This window comes from Chiloscyllium plagiosum, chromosome 28 (assembly GCF_004010195.1).
Source record: "Chiloscyllium plagiosum isolate BGI_BamShark_2017 chromosome 28, ASM401019v2, whole genome shotgun sequence".
NCBI lineage: Eukaryota > Metazoa > Chordata > Chondrichthyes > Orectolobiformes > Hemiscylliidae > Chiloscyllium > Chiloscyllium plagiosum.
Window position 1 is genome coordinate 47,287,706 of NC_057737.1, and position 15,016 is coordinate 47,302,721.

General features: G+C 44.2%; 1 protein-coding gene across 6 annotated transcripts in view; it reads right to left on the reverse strand.

Moving 5' to 3' along the window:
* Positions 1-1,082: 1,082 nt before the first annotated feature.
* ncf1 (neutrophil cytosolic factor 1) overlaps positions 1,083-15,016 on the reverse strand; it is a 95,597-nt gene continuing 81,663 nt past the window's right edge. For all 6 annotated transcript variants that reach the window (XM_043718847.1, XM_043718848.1, XM_043718849.1 and 3 more), the window contains 3 exons: positions 10,214-10,321; positions 3,969-4,150; positions 1,083-1,441 (listed from right to left, as the gene is read on the reverse strand). In XM_043718847.1, coding sequence (XP_043574782.1) covers positions 1,320-1,441; positions 3,969-4,150; positions 10,214-10,321 — 412 coding nt within the window. In that variant the 3' untranslated portion in view covers positions 1,083-1,319. The remainder of the gene's footprint in view (positions 1,442-3,968; positions 4,151-10,213; positions 10,322-15,016) is intronic.

A 15,016-nucleotide genomic window follows, 5' to 3' on the forward strand; every position in this document is an offset into this window, starting at 1 on the left:
TTTTTTAAAGAAGTGTGCAACTTGTAAATATTGGCGTTTGGAGAAATCTAGATGTACTCTTACACGAAACACAAAAAAGCAGGCAATCAGGAAAGCAAATAAGATATAGGCCAAAGTCACTGTGGGACAGGAATGAAAATGTCATGCTGCAATCTTACAGGGATTTTGTGAGAATACAGCTGGAGCACTGTACACAGTTCTGGTCTGTGTATTTAAAGAAGGGTATATCTTACAGTGGAGGCGTACACTGAAGGTTCACTAGGTGTTTCCTGGAATGAAAGGGTTGTCGTAAAGACTGGTCCATTAAAAATTAAGTCCATATTCTCTGAAGTTTAGAAAATTGTGAGATGACCTTCCTGAAATATCCAAGATTCTGAAAGGGCTTGGCAGGGTTTACATTGAGAAGTTGTTTCCCATTGGCCAGGGAATCTAGAACACGGGGGTATAGTCTCAGAGTAAGAGGTGAATGATTTGAGACTGAGGTGAGGATAAGTTTCTCATCTCACAAGCTTTGGAATTCTCTACCTCAGAGGGTTATGAATGTGCCATCATTGAATAGATTTCATGCTAAGATGGACTGATGTTTGATGTCCTGGGGAATATAGGGATATGGTAAACAGGCAAGAAAGTGGAGCCGAGGCCCAAGATCAGCCATAATTATAATGAATAGTGGAGCAGGCTTTACGGGCCAAATTCCTGCTCCTATTTCTCACATTCTTAAGTTAACACCTTAAGCAAACATTGTAATAATGTTGGGCAATGTTGAGACAAGCTGTGTAAATTGAATGGACAGTCTTTGTGACAGGAAATTGGCCCAGGAATGGTAACATACCCCTCACAGGCCAAGGTTTATAGGTGTTGTCTTAATACAATTTCTGTTTGGAAGCACAAGGAGTTTAAGCCTTATCAGAGATGATGGATTGTTTCCATTTTCAGTGTTCTGTGCTGTGAGCTTCAATGTTAAGTTGGCATCATTCAAACACTGAACTGCAAATGGCAAAAGTCTCGTTGATTAAGGTTAGATAATGTTAGGCTAAGACAACATCGTAGATACTGATTGAATCTCATCTGACAAACCATAATATTGAGCAGTTCTCTATATATGTTTTATTGCAACAGACAAGGGAGAATGGAGAAGATGGATACAGAAGGAACTTAAGGCAGTGGAGTACTAATATTGGAATGGAGAAGTTGTATTGTAGGTTCTACATAGTTTACTGCAGGAATTGTAAGCACAGAGGCAGACTGGACAGATTTCCTTCATCACACCTCCCACGTAGAGCCAATATTTTCTGTTTCTCCCCTTTCAGCAATTGCATTCATTTTATTCTGCTTTTGGTTTGCTCAGTGCAGTGTTCCATGATCTCACTGAGTGTAGGTCTCGGAGGAATCACTGGAGTTGTCTTCTCCTGCTGCCTGTCTTTGTCTTGGTCATTAGCACCTGGAGCAGGCGAGAGATAGCAAATACGTGAAACAGAGCATTTAATTCACATATGCATGCACATATTGATGGATTCCTCGCATGCTCTCTCTCTCTCCCTCCCTCCATTGACACCTGAGAATGGATATGACTGCAGCAGAGGGGCAGACAGTTGCCTGGACCTCTTGGCGGTCACCTTGACCAAGCACAAGAGCAGGCCCACAAAGGGGCTCTGCATCCTTTCCACCCCACCCCTCTACACAGAGTGTCCATAGATCAGGAGTGTGGGGACTGAAGGGTAACCAAACAGTTTAAAAGCAACCCATTTAAAAACAAAACTAAACAGGAATATAAATGAAAACATTCAAAATAAGCATGAAAAGCTTTTCCCTCAAGGACACTTAAAAAACCCACAAGAGTTGGCAACCACCTGATGAAGAAGCAGCACTCGAAAGCTAGTGCTTCCAAATAAATCTGTTGGATTGTAAACTGGTGTTGTGTGATTTTTAACTTTGTACACCCCAGTCCAACACCAACATCTCCAAATCATGAGGGCTGGTGAACTGACAAAAATCTCTATTTCATGGGCTTACTGAATGCAACATTCACCACTCTAGATCCCTGATGGAAAGAGAGTACACGCCTTGTAAAAATGCAGGCTAATTTTGCTCTAATTACTTACATTCCCGCCTATACAAATGGACCTCATTGACCATGTTATGTTTCCACTTTCTCTCACTAACTTTTCCCTCCTGAAAGAATATGGCAGCTAAGAGTAGGTCCTGTCTGTCAGCTCCCTTTTTTAGAGTGAGAACGGACTGGGATTCATCTGCTCCCAAGGACGAGATCTCTTTCGTGGCCCTCTGCCGCTAGAAGGTACAATCCATCTCCTTCAGGCTGGAGGGTTTTTTTTTTAATGCTTGTGTAGTCTTTCTGCATTCCCCCTCTCTTTACCATAATTATTTTCTATTTCTTTTCTATACTTATCCATATATGTAAGATATCATGTATTTCCCCACGGTTTCTGGCTTTTTGTAACTCTCTGTATCATTGGTTTTGAAACAACCTCTACCTTTGCTCCTTTTGTGGTGATTACACAGTAAACATTTTCCCTTCAGTGATTAATGCACAGTCAGTGGAAAAAAGGTTTACTCTGGGGGATTTAATCTTATCAAAACCCTTTGTAACTCGAAACAACAAAATTAGGCCTCCATTGAACTTCTTTATGTTCATGAACAGCTATTTATACCTGACCTCATCCCAATGAATCATCTCTGTGACACTTCTTAGAAACATAGAAGCAGGAGTAGACCATTTGGTTCTTTGAGCCAGCTAACCCCATTCAATATGATCATGGGTGATCAACCAACACCATGGCCTGTTCCTCATTTCTCCCTTCAATCCCTTTAGCTCTAAGAATTTTAACTCCTTCTTGAAAACATTCAATGCTTTGGCCTCAACTGTTTTCTATGGCAGAGAATTCCACCACTCTCTGGGTGAAGAAATTTCTCCTCACCTCAGTCCTAAATGACTTACCCCTTACCCTTAAGCTGTATTCCCAGATCATCGGGAACATCGTTCCTGAGTTTATCATATCTGGTTCTGTTGGAATTGTATAGGTTTCGATGGGAACCTCCACCCCAATTCTTTTAAAGTCCAATGAACATAGTCCTAATGGACCCAAGATCTCTTCATATATCAGTCCTGCCATCACAGGAATCAGTCTGGGAAACTCTCCATAACCAGAATATACTTCCCCAGATAAAGAGACCTAAATTGCACACAATACTCCAGGTGTGGTCTGACTAATGCCCTGTGTAACTGCAGCACAGCCTCCTTTCCAGAGGAAAGAGCCCAAACTGGATTGGAATGACCTCCCATTTCCCTCAGCCACTATAACTTGGAAGTTGACATGAGGAACATCCTATTGAATGGTGGAGCAGGCCCAAGGGGCCAAACGGCCTATTCCTGTTCCTATTTCTTATGGATTTCTGCCCAGTTGTGGTTTGGTCCCAAATACACTGCTGTTTATATATTGCTGCCTTTGCAGTGGCAGTACTGTACACTGCTCAATATGGACTTGGGGACCTGCTCTGGGCATGTATCACAGCAGAAGAGGATCTTATGTATCCCAAAGACTTAATGGAAGCTTTTATAATCAGCCTTGGGTTAATTTTATAAAAGACTTATATAGTTACTCTGTCATCAATTTGCAAGAAGCAAAGCAACTATTTCAAGATCAGAGCCTGATCTTCAAGATCAGCTGTTTTTAGTAACACTGAACACTAGCCATGCACAGAGGTGTGAGGGCATATTGTATTCTCTTATCCTGACAGCATTGTCCTGCTGTGACCCATTGTCTTGAAACAGTTTAAAACCAATCGGATTCCCAGAGGGAGTTTTCTTGGCTGGTCAGAGCTTGGCCTAATGAGGTAGTCTCCTGGTTTCTTGTCTTACTCAAACAGATTACGGCATCTCATGTTGAGAGCTGTGTAAGCACTAACAAATCAACCGGGATGACAGGAGCTAAGCATGGGGTTGTGTTTACCTGGGTCCTGTGATTTCTCTGGCTTCCTTGGGTCATGGTTCTGTTTCCACACGTTCTTATTGCTGACTGGTTGATTCCTGTTCTTCTGTTGGAGATAGCGTTTACTATTGCGCCTGTACACATCCTGGCTGATCTGCTTCCGTTCTGTTTTATGGATGCTCTGTGCATTCCGTATAGTCGTTCTGCAAACATGGTGTGAGAATTACTGTATTTAGAGCACTTTGTTTGCATTTCTGCTACTTATTACCTTCAGTTTGGTAAAAATGCAGTCTAATTTTGCTCTAATTACTTACATTTCCGCCAATACAAATGGACCTCATTGGCCATATTATGTTTCCATTTACTCTCACTAACTTTTCCCTCCTGAAAGAAGATGGTAGCTAAGAGTGAGTCCTTTCTGTCAGCTCCCTTTTTAGAGTGAGAACGGACTGGGATTCATCTGCTATCAAGGATGAGATGTCTTCATCTGCATCTTGGAAATCTTACTCTTCCCCACATGATGCTCTTGGTGGGGTGACCATCCCAGTCCCTGTCCTTCCAATTTCAGGAGGGAATTCTTCTGCTTCCAATGTCTGTCAAAGGCAGGGTTGCAGTGTTCAGTTTGATTGAACCTGCGCTCCAGTAGATGTGAGTCATCGAGTAAGCGATTCCAGGCTGAGCAAAGACAAGTTCAGACAGACACCCCAGCAAAAGGTAGGTCGCAAACTGCAGTCTGAAATTGTTTAATAACTTCCTAGCCACAATGCTGGGTTCACATGATGAATTCTGCCCACTCATTTGCATGCTTTGTGGTTTTTTTGGCTCAGAGCTCGAGGCTTGTACTTCATTTCTTTCCTTGCTCCATTCCCATTCTTTTTGACCCAGGAGGACTCTCTCTCCTGGCATTTAATCTCTCTATATCAGAGCTTCCTTTATCCTTGTCCTACTCACGCCTTGCTGAAAAGCTATGGCAGCTCTAACTTTTCCCAGTTCTAATGTAAGATCAAAGATGGCAGCAATGGTGGCTCAGTTGAGCGGCAAGGTGGCTCGGTGGTTAGCACTGCTGCCTCACAGCGCCAGGGAGTCGGGGGTTCGATTCTAGCCTCGGGTGACTGTCCGTGTGGAGTTTGCACATTCTCCCAGTGCCTGCGTGGGTTTCCTCCCACAGTCCTAAGTTGTGCAGGTCAGGTGAACTGGCCATGCTAAATTGCCTGTAGTGTTCAGGGATGTGTAGGCCAGGTACATTAAAGTAGAGTAATCGGGTAGGGGAATGTGTCTGGGTGGGATACTCTTTGGAGGGTTGGTGTGGACGTCTTGGGACAAATGGCCTGTTTCTACACTGTAGGGATTGTACGGTCTGAAATGTTCATTCTGATTCTCTATCTCTCTCCACAGATGCTGCTAGACTTAGAGTTACTCCAACACTTTCTGTTTTTATTCTGCATCTCCAGCATCTGCAGTTTTCTGCTTTTCATTTAATCCAGTTAATGTGCTCCCACCCACACTTCCCCAGCAGGCTTGCTCAGTTTTACTTCTTAATTGTTCTTTTATGGGAGGGAATTAATCTGCTTGCACAGCCCTTCCAAGCAGCAGTGTCGAGATGAGAAGTCGCTGTGAGAACGTTGTACTCGTCCTCCTGGAATCCACTTTCGAAAGCTGATTGGAGGCAGATGTTCGCAGGTAAAGGGACGGCTGGAAAATGGAAGCCTTCAGAAATGCTTTGGCAAATAGAATTAAGGAGAATCCAAAGGGTGTTTACAAATACATTAAGAACAGAAGGGTAACTAGAGAAAGAACAGGGCCCCTCAAAGATCAGCAAGGCGGCCTTTGTGTGGAGCCACAGGAGATGGGGGAGATTCTAAATGAGTATTTTGCATCAGTGTTTACTGTGGAAAAGGACACGGAAGATATAGACTGTAGAGCAATAGATGGAGACATCTTGCAAAATGTCCATGTTACAGAGAAAGAAATATTGAAACGCATAAAAGTGGATAAATCCCTGGGACCTGATCAGGTGTACCCTAGAACTCTGTGGGAAGCTAGGGAAGTGATTGCTGGACCTCTTGCTGAGATATTTGTATCATCGATAGTCACAGGTGAGGTGCTGGAAGACTGGAGGTTGTCGACCGTGGGACCACTATTTAAGAAAGGTGGTAAGGGAACTATAGGCCAGTGAGCCTGATGTCAGTAGTGGGCAAGTTGTTGGAGGGAATCCTGAGGGACAGGATGTACATATATTTGGAAAGGCAAGGACTGATTAGGGATAATCAACATGGCTTTGTGCGTGGGAAATCATGTCTCACAAACTTGATTGAGCTTTTTGAAGAAGTAACAAAGAGGATTGATGAGGGCAGAGCAGTAGATGTGATCTATGTGGACTTTAGTAAGGCGTCGACAAGGTTTCCCATGGGAGACTGATTAGCAAGGTTAGATCTCACGGAATACGGGGAGAACTAGCCATTTGGATACAGAACTGGTTCAAAGGTAGAAGGATGGTGGTGGAGGGTTGTTTTTCAGACTGGAGGCCTGTGACCAGTGTTGTGCCCAATGGATCGGTGCTGGGTCCTCTACTTTTTGTCGTTTACATAAATGATTTGGATGCGAGCTTAAGAGGTACAGTTAGTAAGTTTGCAGATGACACCAAAATTGGAGGTGTAGTGGACAGTGAAGAGGGTTACCTCAGATTACAGTGAGATCTTGATCAGATGGGCCAATGGGCTGAGGAATTTAATTCAGATAAATGCAAGGTGCTGCATTTTGGGAAAGCAAATCTTAGCAGGACTTATACACTTAATGGTAAGGTCCTAGGGAGTGTTGCTGGACAAAGAGACCTTGGAGTGCAGGTTCATAGCTCCTTGAAAGTGGAGTCGCAGGTAGATAGGATAGTGAAGGTGGTGTTTGGTATGCTTTCCTTTATTGGTCAGAATATGGAGTACAGGAGTTGGGAGGTCATGTTGCGGCTGTACAGGACATTGGTTAGACCACTGCTGGAATATTGCGTGCAATTCTGGTCTTCTTCCTACCGGAAAGATGTTGTGAACTTTGAAAGGGTTCAGAAAAGATTTATAAGGATGTCGCCAGTGCTGGAGGATTTGAGCTATAGGGAGAGGCTGCAGTGCTAACCACTGAGCCCAAGATCCCTGAATTTTGTAAACAGAGGCACAGAGTACAAAAGTGGGGAAGACATTTTGTACAAAACTCTGTTTCAATTTCTGCTGGAGGACTCTGCCCAATTCTGGACAGCACATTTTAAGAAGTCCTTAAAGGGGGGGGTATGGATTGATCTGATCAGAATTTCTCCAGAGTGATGGGAGAGTTGGAGAAGCTGTTATCCTTTCAGGTGAGAAGGGTGAGACTAGAGAAGTGACATGATTAAGATCTTCAAAATCATAAAGGTGTTCGACTGAGTGGAAGGAAAGAAACTGCATTGACAGAAGGATCAAAAATCAGGAATACAAACAGGGTGGCATGGTGGCACAGTGGTTAGCACTGCTGCCTCACAGCGCCAGAGACCCGAGTTCAATTCCCGCCTCAGGCAACTGTCTGTGTGGAGTTTGCACATTCTCCCCGTGTCTGCGTGGGTTTCCTCCAGGTGCTCCGATTTCCTCCCACAGTCCAAAGATGTGCAGGTCAGGTGAATTGGCCATGCTAAGTTGCCCATAGTGTTAGGTGTAGGGGAATGGGTCTGGGCGGGTTGCTCTTTGGAAGGTTGGTGTGGACTTATTGGGCTGAAGGGCCTGTTTCCACACTAAGTAATTTAATCTAATCAAAATGAAACCGTGGCTTAATTTTAAAATACTGGCCTTTGTTTCCAAATCTCTCCTGGCTCTGCCCCTCCTGTCTCTGTAATCTCCTCCAGATTCACAACCCTAACCCTGAGATATCTATGCTCATCTAATTCTGGCCCCCTGACCATTCTTGATTTTAACTGCTCCATTCCTGGTGGCCATGTCTTCAGTTTCCTAGGTCTTCTCTATCCCTTGACCACATTTTCATCCTTTACGACATTTTTAAAATCAAACTGTCTGACCAAATACTTAATTTTTCCTTACGTGGATGCCATATTTGGTGTTATAAATCTGCTGTGAAGCACTATGGGATAGTTTATGACATTAATGCTGCTATGTAAATGTAAGTTGTTGTTGAGTGGTTCAGATCCAAACTGTGCTGCCTGAGAAGTGGAAACAAAACCGATTCAACCGACACTTGCCAAAGGCAACTGGAGAAGAAGAAGAAAAGTGAGAGTTTGCAGGATTATTAGGAAAACGCAGAAGACTGGAATTGTTTAAGATGGTCCTTCAGGAGGCCATTATGGGCACAATGGGCTGAATGGCTTCCTTCTGTGCTCTCATTGTTCTATGATTTGATAACTTCAGTATTTTAAAGGCAGTGATGAAGCTCGTATCTGCAATAATCTAAAATCTAAACTAATCTTACAAATTCCTCGAGATAGGCTTTCTCCTCATGAGCTGAAAATGTGTTGCTGGAAAAGCGCAGCAGGTCAGGCAGCATCCAAGGAGCAGGAGAATCGACATTTCGGCTCATGCCCGAAACGTCGATTCTCCTGGCTCCTTGGATGCTGCCTGACCTGCTGCGCTTTTCCAGCAACACATTTTCAGCTCTGATCTCCAACATCTGCAGTCCTCACTTTCTCCTCATGACACACGGTGGAAATTCAAATACAGCATAGGTCAAGGAGGATAGTGCATGTTGAGAGGAAGAAGCAGCAATGTAAACAAGGGGAGAAGTTACAAGGGCAGTAACAAATACTCAGGATATGAGTGTAAACTGAAGTGTCCCATTGTCCCTCAAGAACCATAGTGAGATTTGACTACACTGATTATTTATCTCTGGATTATTCATCCACCATCACAATTGTGATGCCACTGTATCTTGTATCCACTTTCTGCTTAAATACACCTGTACTAATTTCCTCAATGACTCTATATCATGATTCCATATTCTAAACACTGCCTCAGTAAAGAAGCTTTCCCTAAATTCTCAGCTGGATCTTTCTTTATGAGCCTCAGTCCTGGTTTCCCTTGCAACTTGAAACAGCTTCTATCTGTCCAATCTGTCACAGACTTTTGGGATCTTAAAGGCCTCTCGCAGGTCACCTCCTCAGTCTGCTCCTCTCTGAAGAAAAGAACTGCATCCGGCCTAATCTTTTCCCAGTCAACTTGCAGAGCATTGTTGGAGATATCGCTAACTCAGGGGGAGTGTTGAAATGTGGCAGCGACGCTCAGTTTAACCAGACATGGTGCCGTATGAGCCAATGTGACCATTTACGAAGTGATCAATACCACTGAACCCATGTGAATATCGAAGGCAGACATGAAATTCGTAACACTAACTTTTATTCAGGGGCTTGGGGATAAATTTGTATTCATAGAATTCCATAGAATCCTTACAGTGTGGAAGCAGGCCATTCAGCCCAATGAGTCAACACTGACCCTCTGTACAGCATCCCACCCAGACCCATCCTCCCACCCTATCCCTGTAACCCTGTATTTCCCATGGCTAATGCACCTAACCTACACATCCCTGAACATTGTAGGTAATTTAGCATGGCCAATCAACCTAACTTTTACACCTTTAGCTTGTGGGACGAAACCAGAGCACCTGGCAGAAACCCATGCAGACACGGGGAGAGCGTGCAAACTCCACACAGACAGTCCCCCGAGGGTGGAATTGGAGTTGGCACAGAAGCACAAAACTTGGTCAGAATAATGATCAACCTGTTGGACCCAGTAAATGTTTGTGACACTTGAAGTATCTCAGAGTGGTTAAAGTGAATAATTTTCCTTTGTCAAGACCAGCATCCACCACTGTTACAAGCAGACACAATTACCACCATTGCCCCATTCATAAATGTAAGGAAAAATCACTCCGATGTGCAAATTTGTTCAAAGATGGGGCTAATTCACCAACATTGCACAAGGATGGCAAGTCCCTAAAATAGACACAGGAAGAAACACTAAAGAAATTCAGCAGGTCTGGCAACATCGGTTGGGAGAGAAACATAGTTAACGTTTTGAATCCAATAGGACTCGCCTTCAGAACCTAGCAATTGCCAAAGTTCTAGAAAGATCTTATTATTTCTGCATCCCGCCATTACCCACCTGTGAGTCAGAACATCAGTTGCTGGGGAAGCTGCAATGAATGCAGTTTAATGAGAGCAGGACGAGTTCTAGAAAGGGCATGCAATCCTTCCTGCCTGGTTACCACGTGCATCAACACAGTTTGACCATTAGATGCGGTCTTACCTTCGTGGTGGAGGGAGGCTCTTTTTGTTTGTGGCGAATCCAGACTTTGGAGCTGTGCCTGCCTTCTGGAGATACATGGAGGGATAATACCCTGTAACGTCACCCTTCCTGTTTCAATGAAAGATGGAGTCATGTCTTGTAAGCAATACAAAATCTTTTGGGCCAGTTACTTACTTAACACAACAAACTCTTTGCAAAAAGTGAGGAGAAAATTCCCCTTTAGCCAGGGAATTGATTGCAAAATACTCAGTGAATCAGACAATGAGTGTGGGGGATGTGTGTCTTATAGGTGTGTGCGTGCGTGCGTGCGTGTGAGTGTGCGTGCGTGTGTGTGCGTGTGTGTGTGTGTGTGTGTGTGTGAATGTCCCAAACCTCGTTGCAGCCAATGGAGCTAGACAAGTGTTGTCCCTCACCGTAACGTCAGGTACAACAGCCACAAAGCTGAAGGCACAGAGCCAACACACCTCCTCACAGATACAACCCTATTCACTGATTAAGCACAAGTTGGACTGTTTACCTGCCCTTTCCTACATCTAGTTGACACACTCTCTCTAAGTTATTGCTGCTCTGTTCCCAATGCTCTCTGAAGAGCTGAATCTTGTCATTGCCCAGTAGAGGAACATCACCCACAGGCAAGCAATCAGCCAATTCCAAATATGAGCTTTCATTTACTGCCAGCGAAAACAACCAACAAACAAAACAATCACAGGCTACAGTTCACCCCCACGTTGGGAACCAAATGTTGGCATCATGACCATTGACGGTTTAACATTGCAACATGGCCTGCACTCAGCTCTCATCAACTGGAGCTGGATGTCGGTCACCTCCTGTCTGGCTTGTCGCACCTTAAGCTCTGTCACACACAAGGAGAGTTTGGCATCTTGGTGTGTGCCAGGCAGCAAGGTGGCCCAACCTCTCACCTCCACAATCAAGACATCCCAAACTGACAAACAGCCTGTCTGTGTGTCTGCAATGGGGATCCTCTTTGAACAGAAGTGATGACAGCCTTTGGCACTGGCCAAAGCTGCAACACGCTAACAGGAATGGCTTAGCGTGGCATAACATGGCAAGGTCATGAAGAGGACAAACGAGGACCCCTAAGTTGCAACCTGGTCCCTCTCAATCTCTACATGGACTTCAGCAAGGTGTTCCACAATGTTCCACGTGGTTCGCAAGGTTAGATCACATGGAATACAGGAAGAGCTAGCCAATTGGATACAAAATTGGCTTGGAAGTAGGAGACAGAGGATGATGATAGAGGGTTGTTTTTCAGACTAGAGGCCTGTGACCAGTGTGCTACAAGCTTCAATGCTGAGTCCACTGCTTTTCATCATTTATGAAATGATTTAGATGTGAATACAGGAGAAATGGTTAGCAAGTTTGCAGTTAACACCAAAACAGGTGTTGTAGTGGACAGTGAAGAAAATTATCTCAGAGCACAATGAGACCTTAATCAGATGGGCCAATGCTCTGAGGAGGGGCAGATAGAATTTAATTTAGATAAATACAAGGTGAAGCATCAGAGGTTGATGGGTGACCTTATAGAGTTGTACAAAATCATGATGGGCATGGACAGGGTAAATAGACAAGGTCTATTTCCCAGAGTAGGGTGTTGGTTCAACTCAGTTGGTTTGTGAAGCAGTGAGATTCCCAAAATTAGCTGAAGTTACCATGAAGGATGCTCCCTTTGCCTGAGGTATGGGACCATCAGGTTAAACCACCACCAGTCATCTCTCCCTAAAGAAAGAGCAGATCTATGGTCTGATAAGACTGGAGTGACTCGCATCCCCAAATCTCTCTGAGTTACATCTTTTTGTAGTTTTTCCCTATTTAAAAATACTCTGTTCTTTTGTTCTCCCTTCCAAATATAAACAACTTCATATTTTCCCACATTATATTCCAGATTTCCTGATGTTGAGCTTGTTTGGTCAAGTTTGGTAAGATGGTACACTGAATATAAATGAGGGGACTTATGGAATTAACAAGATGTTGAACAGACATTAATCCCTGACAATTGGCAAATGCTGTCCAGTGGGATAAGCATAAAAAATGGAATGAGATGTAGAGCGGGGCTTTGCTGGGTTTGTCAGCCATTGCTGATCACCCTCAAAGCCCTAGATGACTCCCTACATAGCTTCTGTCATGATACTGAGCCAGCTGTTTGACTGGTTGGATCAGGTTGTAAAAGTAGTGGTTTTTACAAATCATAGAATCCCTACAGTTTGGAAGCAGATCATTTGGCCCATCTACTCCAAAATGGCCCTGTGATGAGCACCCCATCGAGAACTAGCTCTCCCCACCCTATCCCCGTAACCCTGCACTTCCCACCTAACCTGTACATTCTTGAACTGTGGGAGGAAACTAGAAGACCGGGAGAAACTCATTCAGACATGTGGAGAATGTGCAAACTCTACACAGACAGTCACCCAAGGCTGGAATTGAACCCAATTCCCTGGTACTAGCAATGCTAACCACCATGCCACCCAAGAATGTCTTTAAGACTTGTCTTTGTTTCTAGATGGCTCATTGATCCAACAGTGTACACTGGGGGAGTGCCCAGGGAGGATACGGGGGTGGGGATGGGAGCAGGCGAGGTGTTGCATGCAAGAGATATGGTGGCATGGAGATGCCATGCCATGGTGAATGGGTGTGGGAGTGGTGAGGGGGTGAGAGGACAAGAAGGTCTGGAATGCAGGCCCAGAGAACTGAAGCATCTCAGCACTCGCCTGCCTCTGTGGTCAGGTTCCACTTTCTCGGAGGTTGAGGGGTCATACATGATCCTAGCTCACCCCTTCACTCCTTCCCAATGTGAAGGTCACGCATATGGAGGCGGGGGGGGGAGGTTGGGGGGCACTGATGTGGATCGGGGTCATTTGTGATTTCAAGCTTTCTGTCACAACAGTAAAACTCTGAGCCACAATATAGCACAGAGGAAACTTTCTCAGTGTATCTTAAACTGAGGACCACTGTTCCACTATATAACATGTGTTCCCAGTCTAATTTAGCCAACTCCTTCCTCATCACTTTATAGTTTCCCTTGTTTAAGCATAACTCCCTGGTTTTAGATGATGCTATTTCATCTGAAATTCGATCAGACTGTGATCACTCTTTCCAAGAGGATCCTTAACTACGGGATCGTTAATTTTATCTGTCTCATTATACAGGACCAGAACTAAGATTGCACACTTCCTTGTAGGTTCAGTAACATGCTGATCAAGAAAGTTATCATGGATGAGTTCTATGAACTCCTCTTCAACACTGTCTCTACCAATTTGATTTGGTCAATCAATATGCAAAAGGGTTTCGGCAAAAGGCAGTAACTATAGGCCAGTTAGCTTAACACCTTTGGTTGGGAAAACACTGGAGGCTATCATTACAGAAGAAATAGTGAGACGTTTTAAAATAGTGATGGAAAAGGATAGACCAGATCTAAAAGTTGAAGTTCTAAACTGGAGAAAGGCCAATTTTGACGGTATTAGGCAAGAACTTTCAAAAGCTGATTGGAAGCAGATGTTCGGAGGTAAAGGGACGGCTGGAAAATGGGAAGCCTTCAGAAATGAGATAGCAAGAATCCAGAGAAAGTATATTCCTGTCAGGGTGAAAGGGAAGGCTGGTAGGTATAGAGAATGATGGATGACTAAAGAAATTGAGGGTTTGGTTAAGAAAAAAAAGGAAGTATATGTCAGGTATAGACAGGATAAATTGATTGAATCCTTAGAAGTGTATAAAGAAAGTAGGAGTATACTTAAGAGGGAAATCAGGAGGGCAAAACGGGGACATGAAATAGCTTTGGAAAATACAATTAAGGAGAATCCAAAGGGTTTTTACAAATATATTAAGGGAAAAAGGGTAACTAGGGATAGAATAAGGCCCACTAGGAGAAAGTGAGGACTGCAGATGCTGGAGACCAGAGCTGAAAAGTGTGGTGCTGGAAAAGCTCAGCAGGCCAGGCAGCATCCGAGGAGCAGGAGAATCGACATTTTGGGCATAAGCCCTTCTTCAGAATAAGGCCCCTCAAAGGGATCAGCAAGGCGGCCTTTGTGTGGAGCCACAGAAAATGGGGGAGATACTAAATGAATATTTTGCATCAGTATTTACTGTGGAAGAGGATATGGAAGATATAGACTGCAGGGAAATACATGGAGACATCTTGCAAAATGACCAGATTATAGAGGAGGAAATGCTGGATGTCTTGAAACGGTTAAAGGTAGATAAATCACCAGGACCTGATCAGGTGAATCCGAGAACACTGTGGGAAGCTGGAGAAGTGATTGCTGGGCCTCTTGCTGAGATACATGCATCATCGATAGTCACAGGTGAGGTGCCGGAAGACTGGAGGTTGGCAAACATGGTGCCACTGTTTAAGAAGGGTGGTAAAGACAAGCCAGGGAACCATAGACTGGTGAGCCTGACCTTGGTGGTGGGCAAACAGTTGGAGGGAATCCTGAGGGACAGGATGTACATGTATTTGGAAAGGCAACGACTGATTCGGGATAGTCAACATGGCTTTGTGCGTGGGAAATCATGTCTCACAACTTGATTGAGTTTTTTGAAGTAGTAACAAAGAAGACTGATGAGGGCAAAGTAGTAGATGTGATCTATATGGACTTCAGTAAGGCGTTCGACAAGGTTCCCCATGGGAGACTGATTAGCAAGGTTAGATCTCACGGAATACAGGGAGAACTAGCCATTTGGATACAGAACTGGCTCAAGGGTAGAAGACAGAGGGTGGTGGTGGAGAGTTGTTTTTCAGATTGGAGGCCTGTGACCAGAAGAGTGCCACAAGGATCGGTGCTGGGTCCT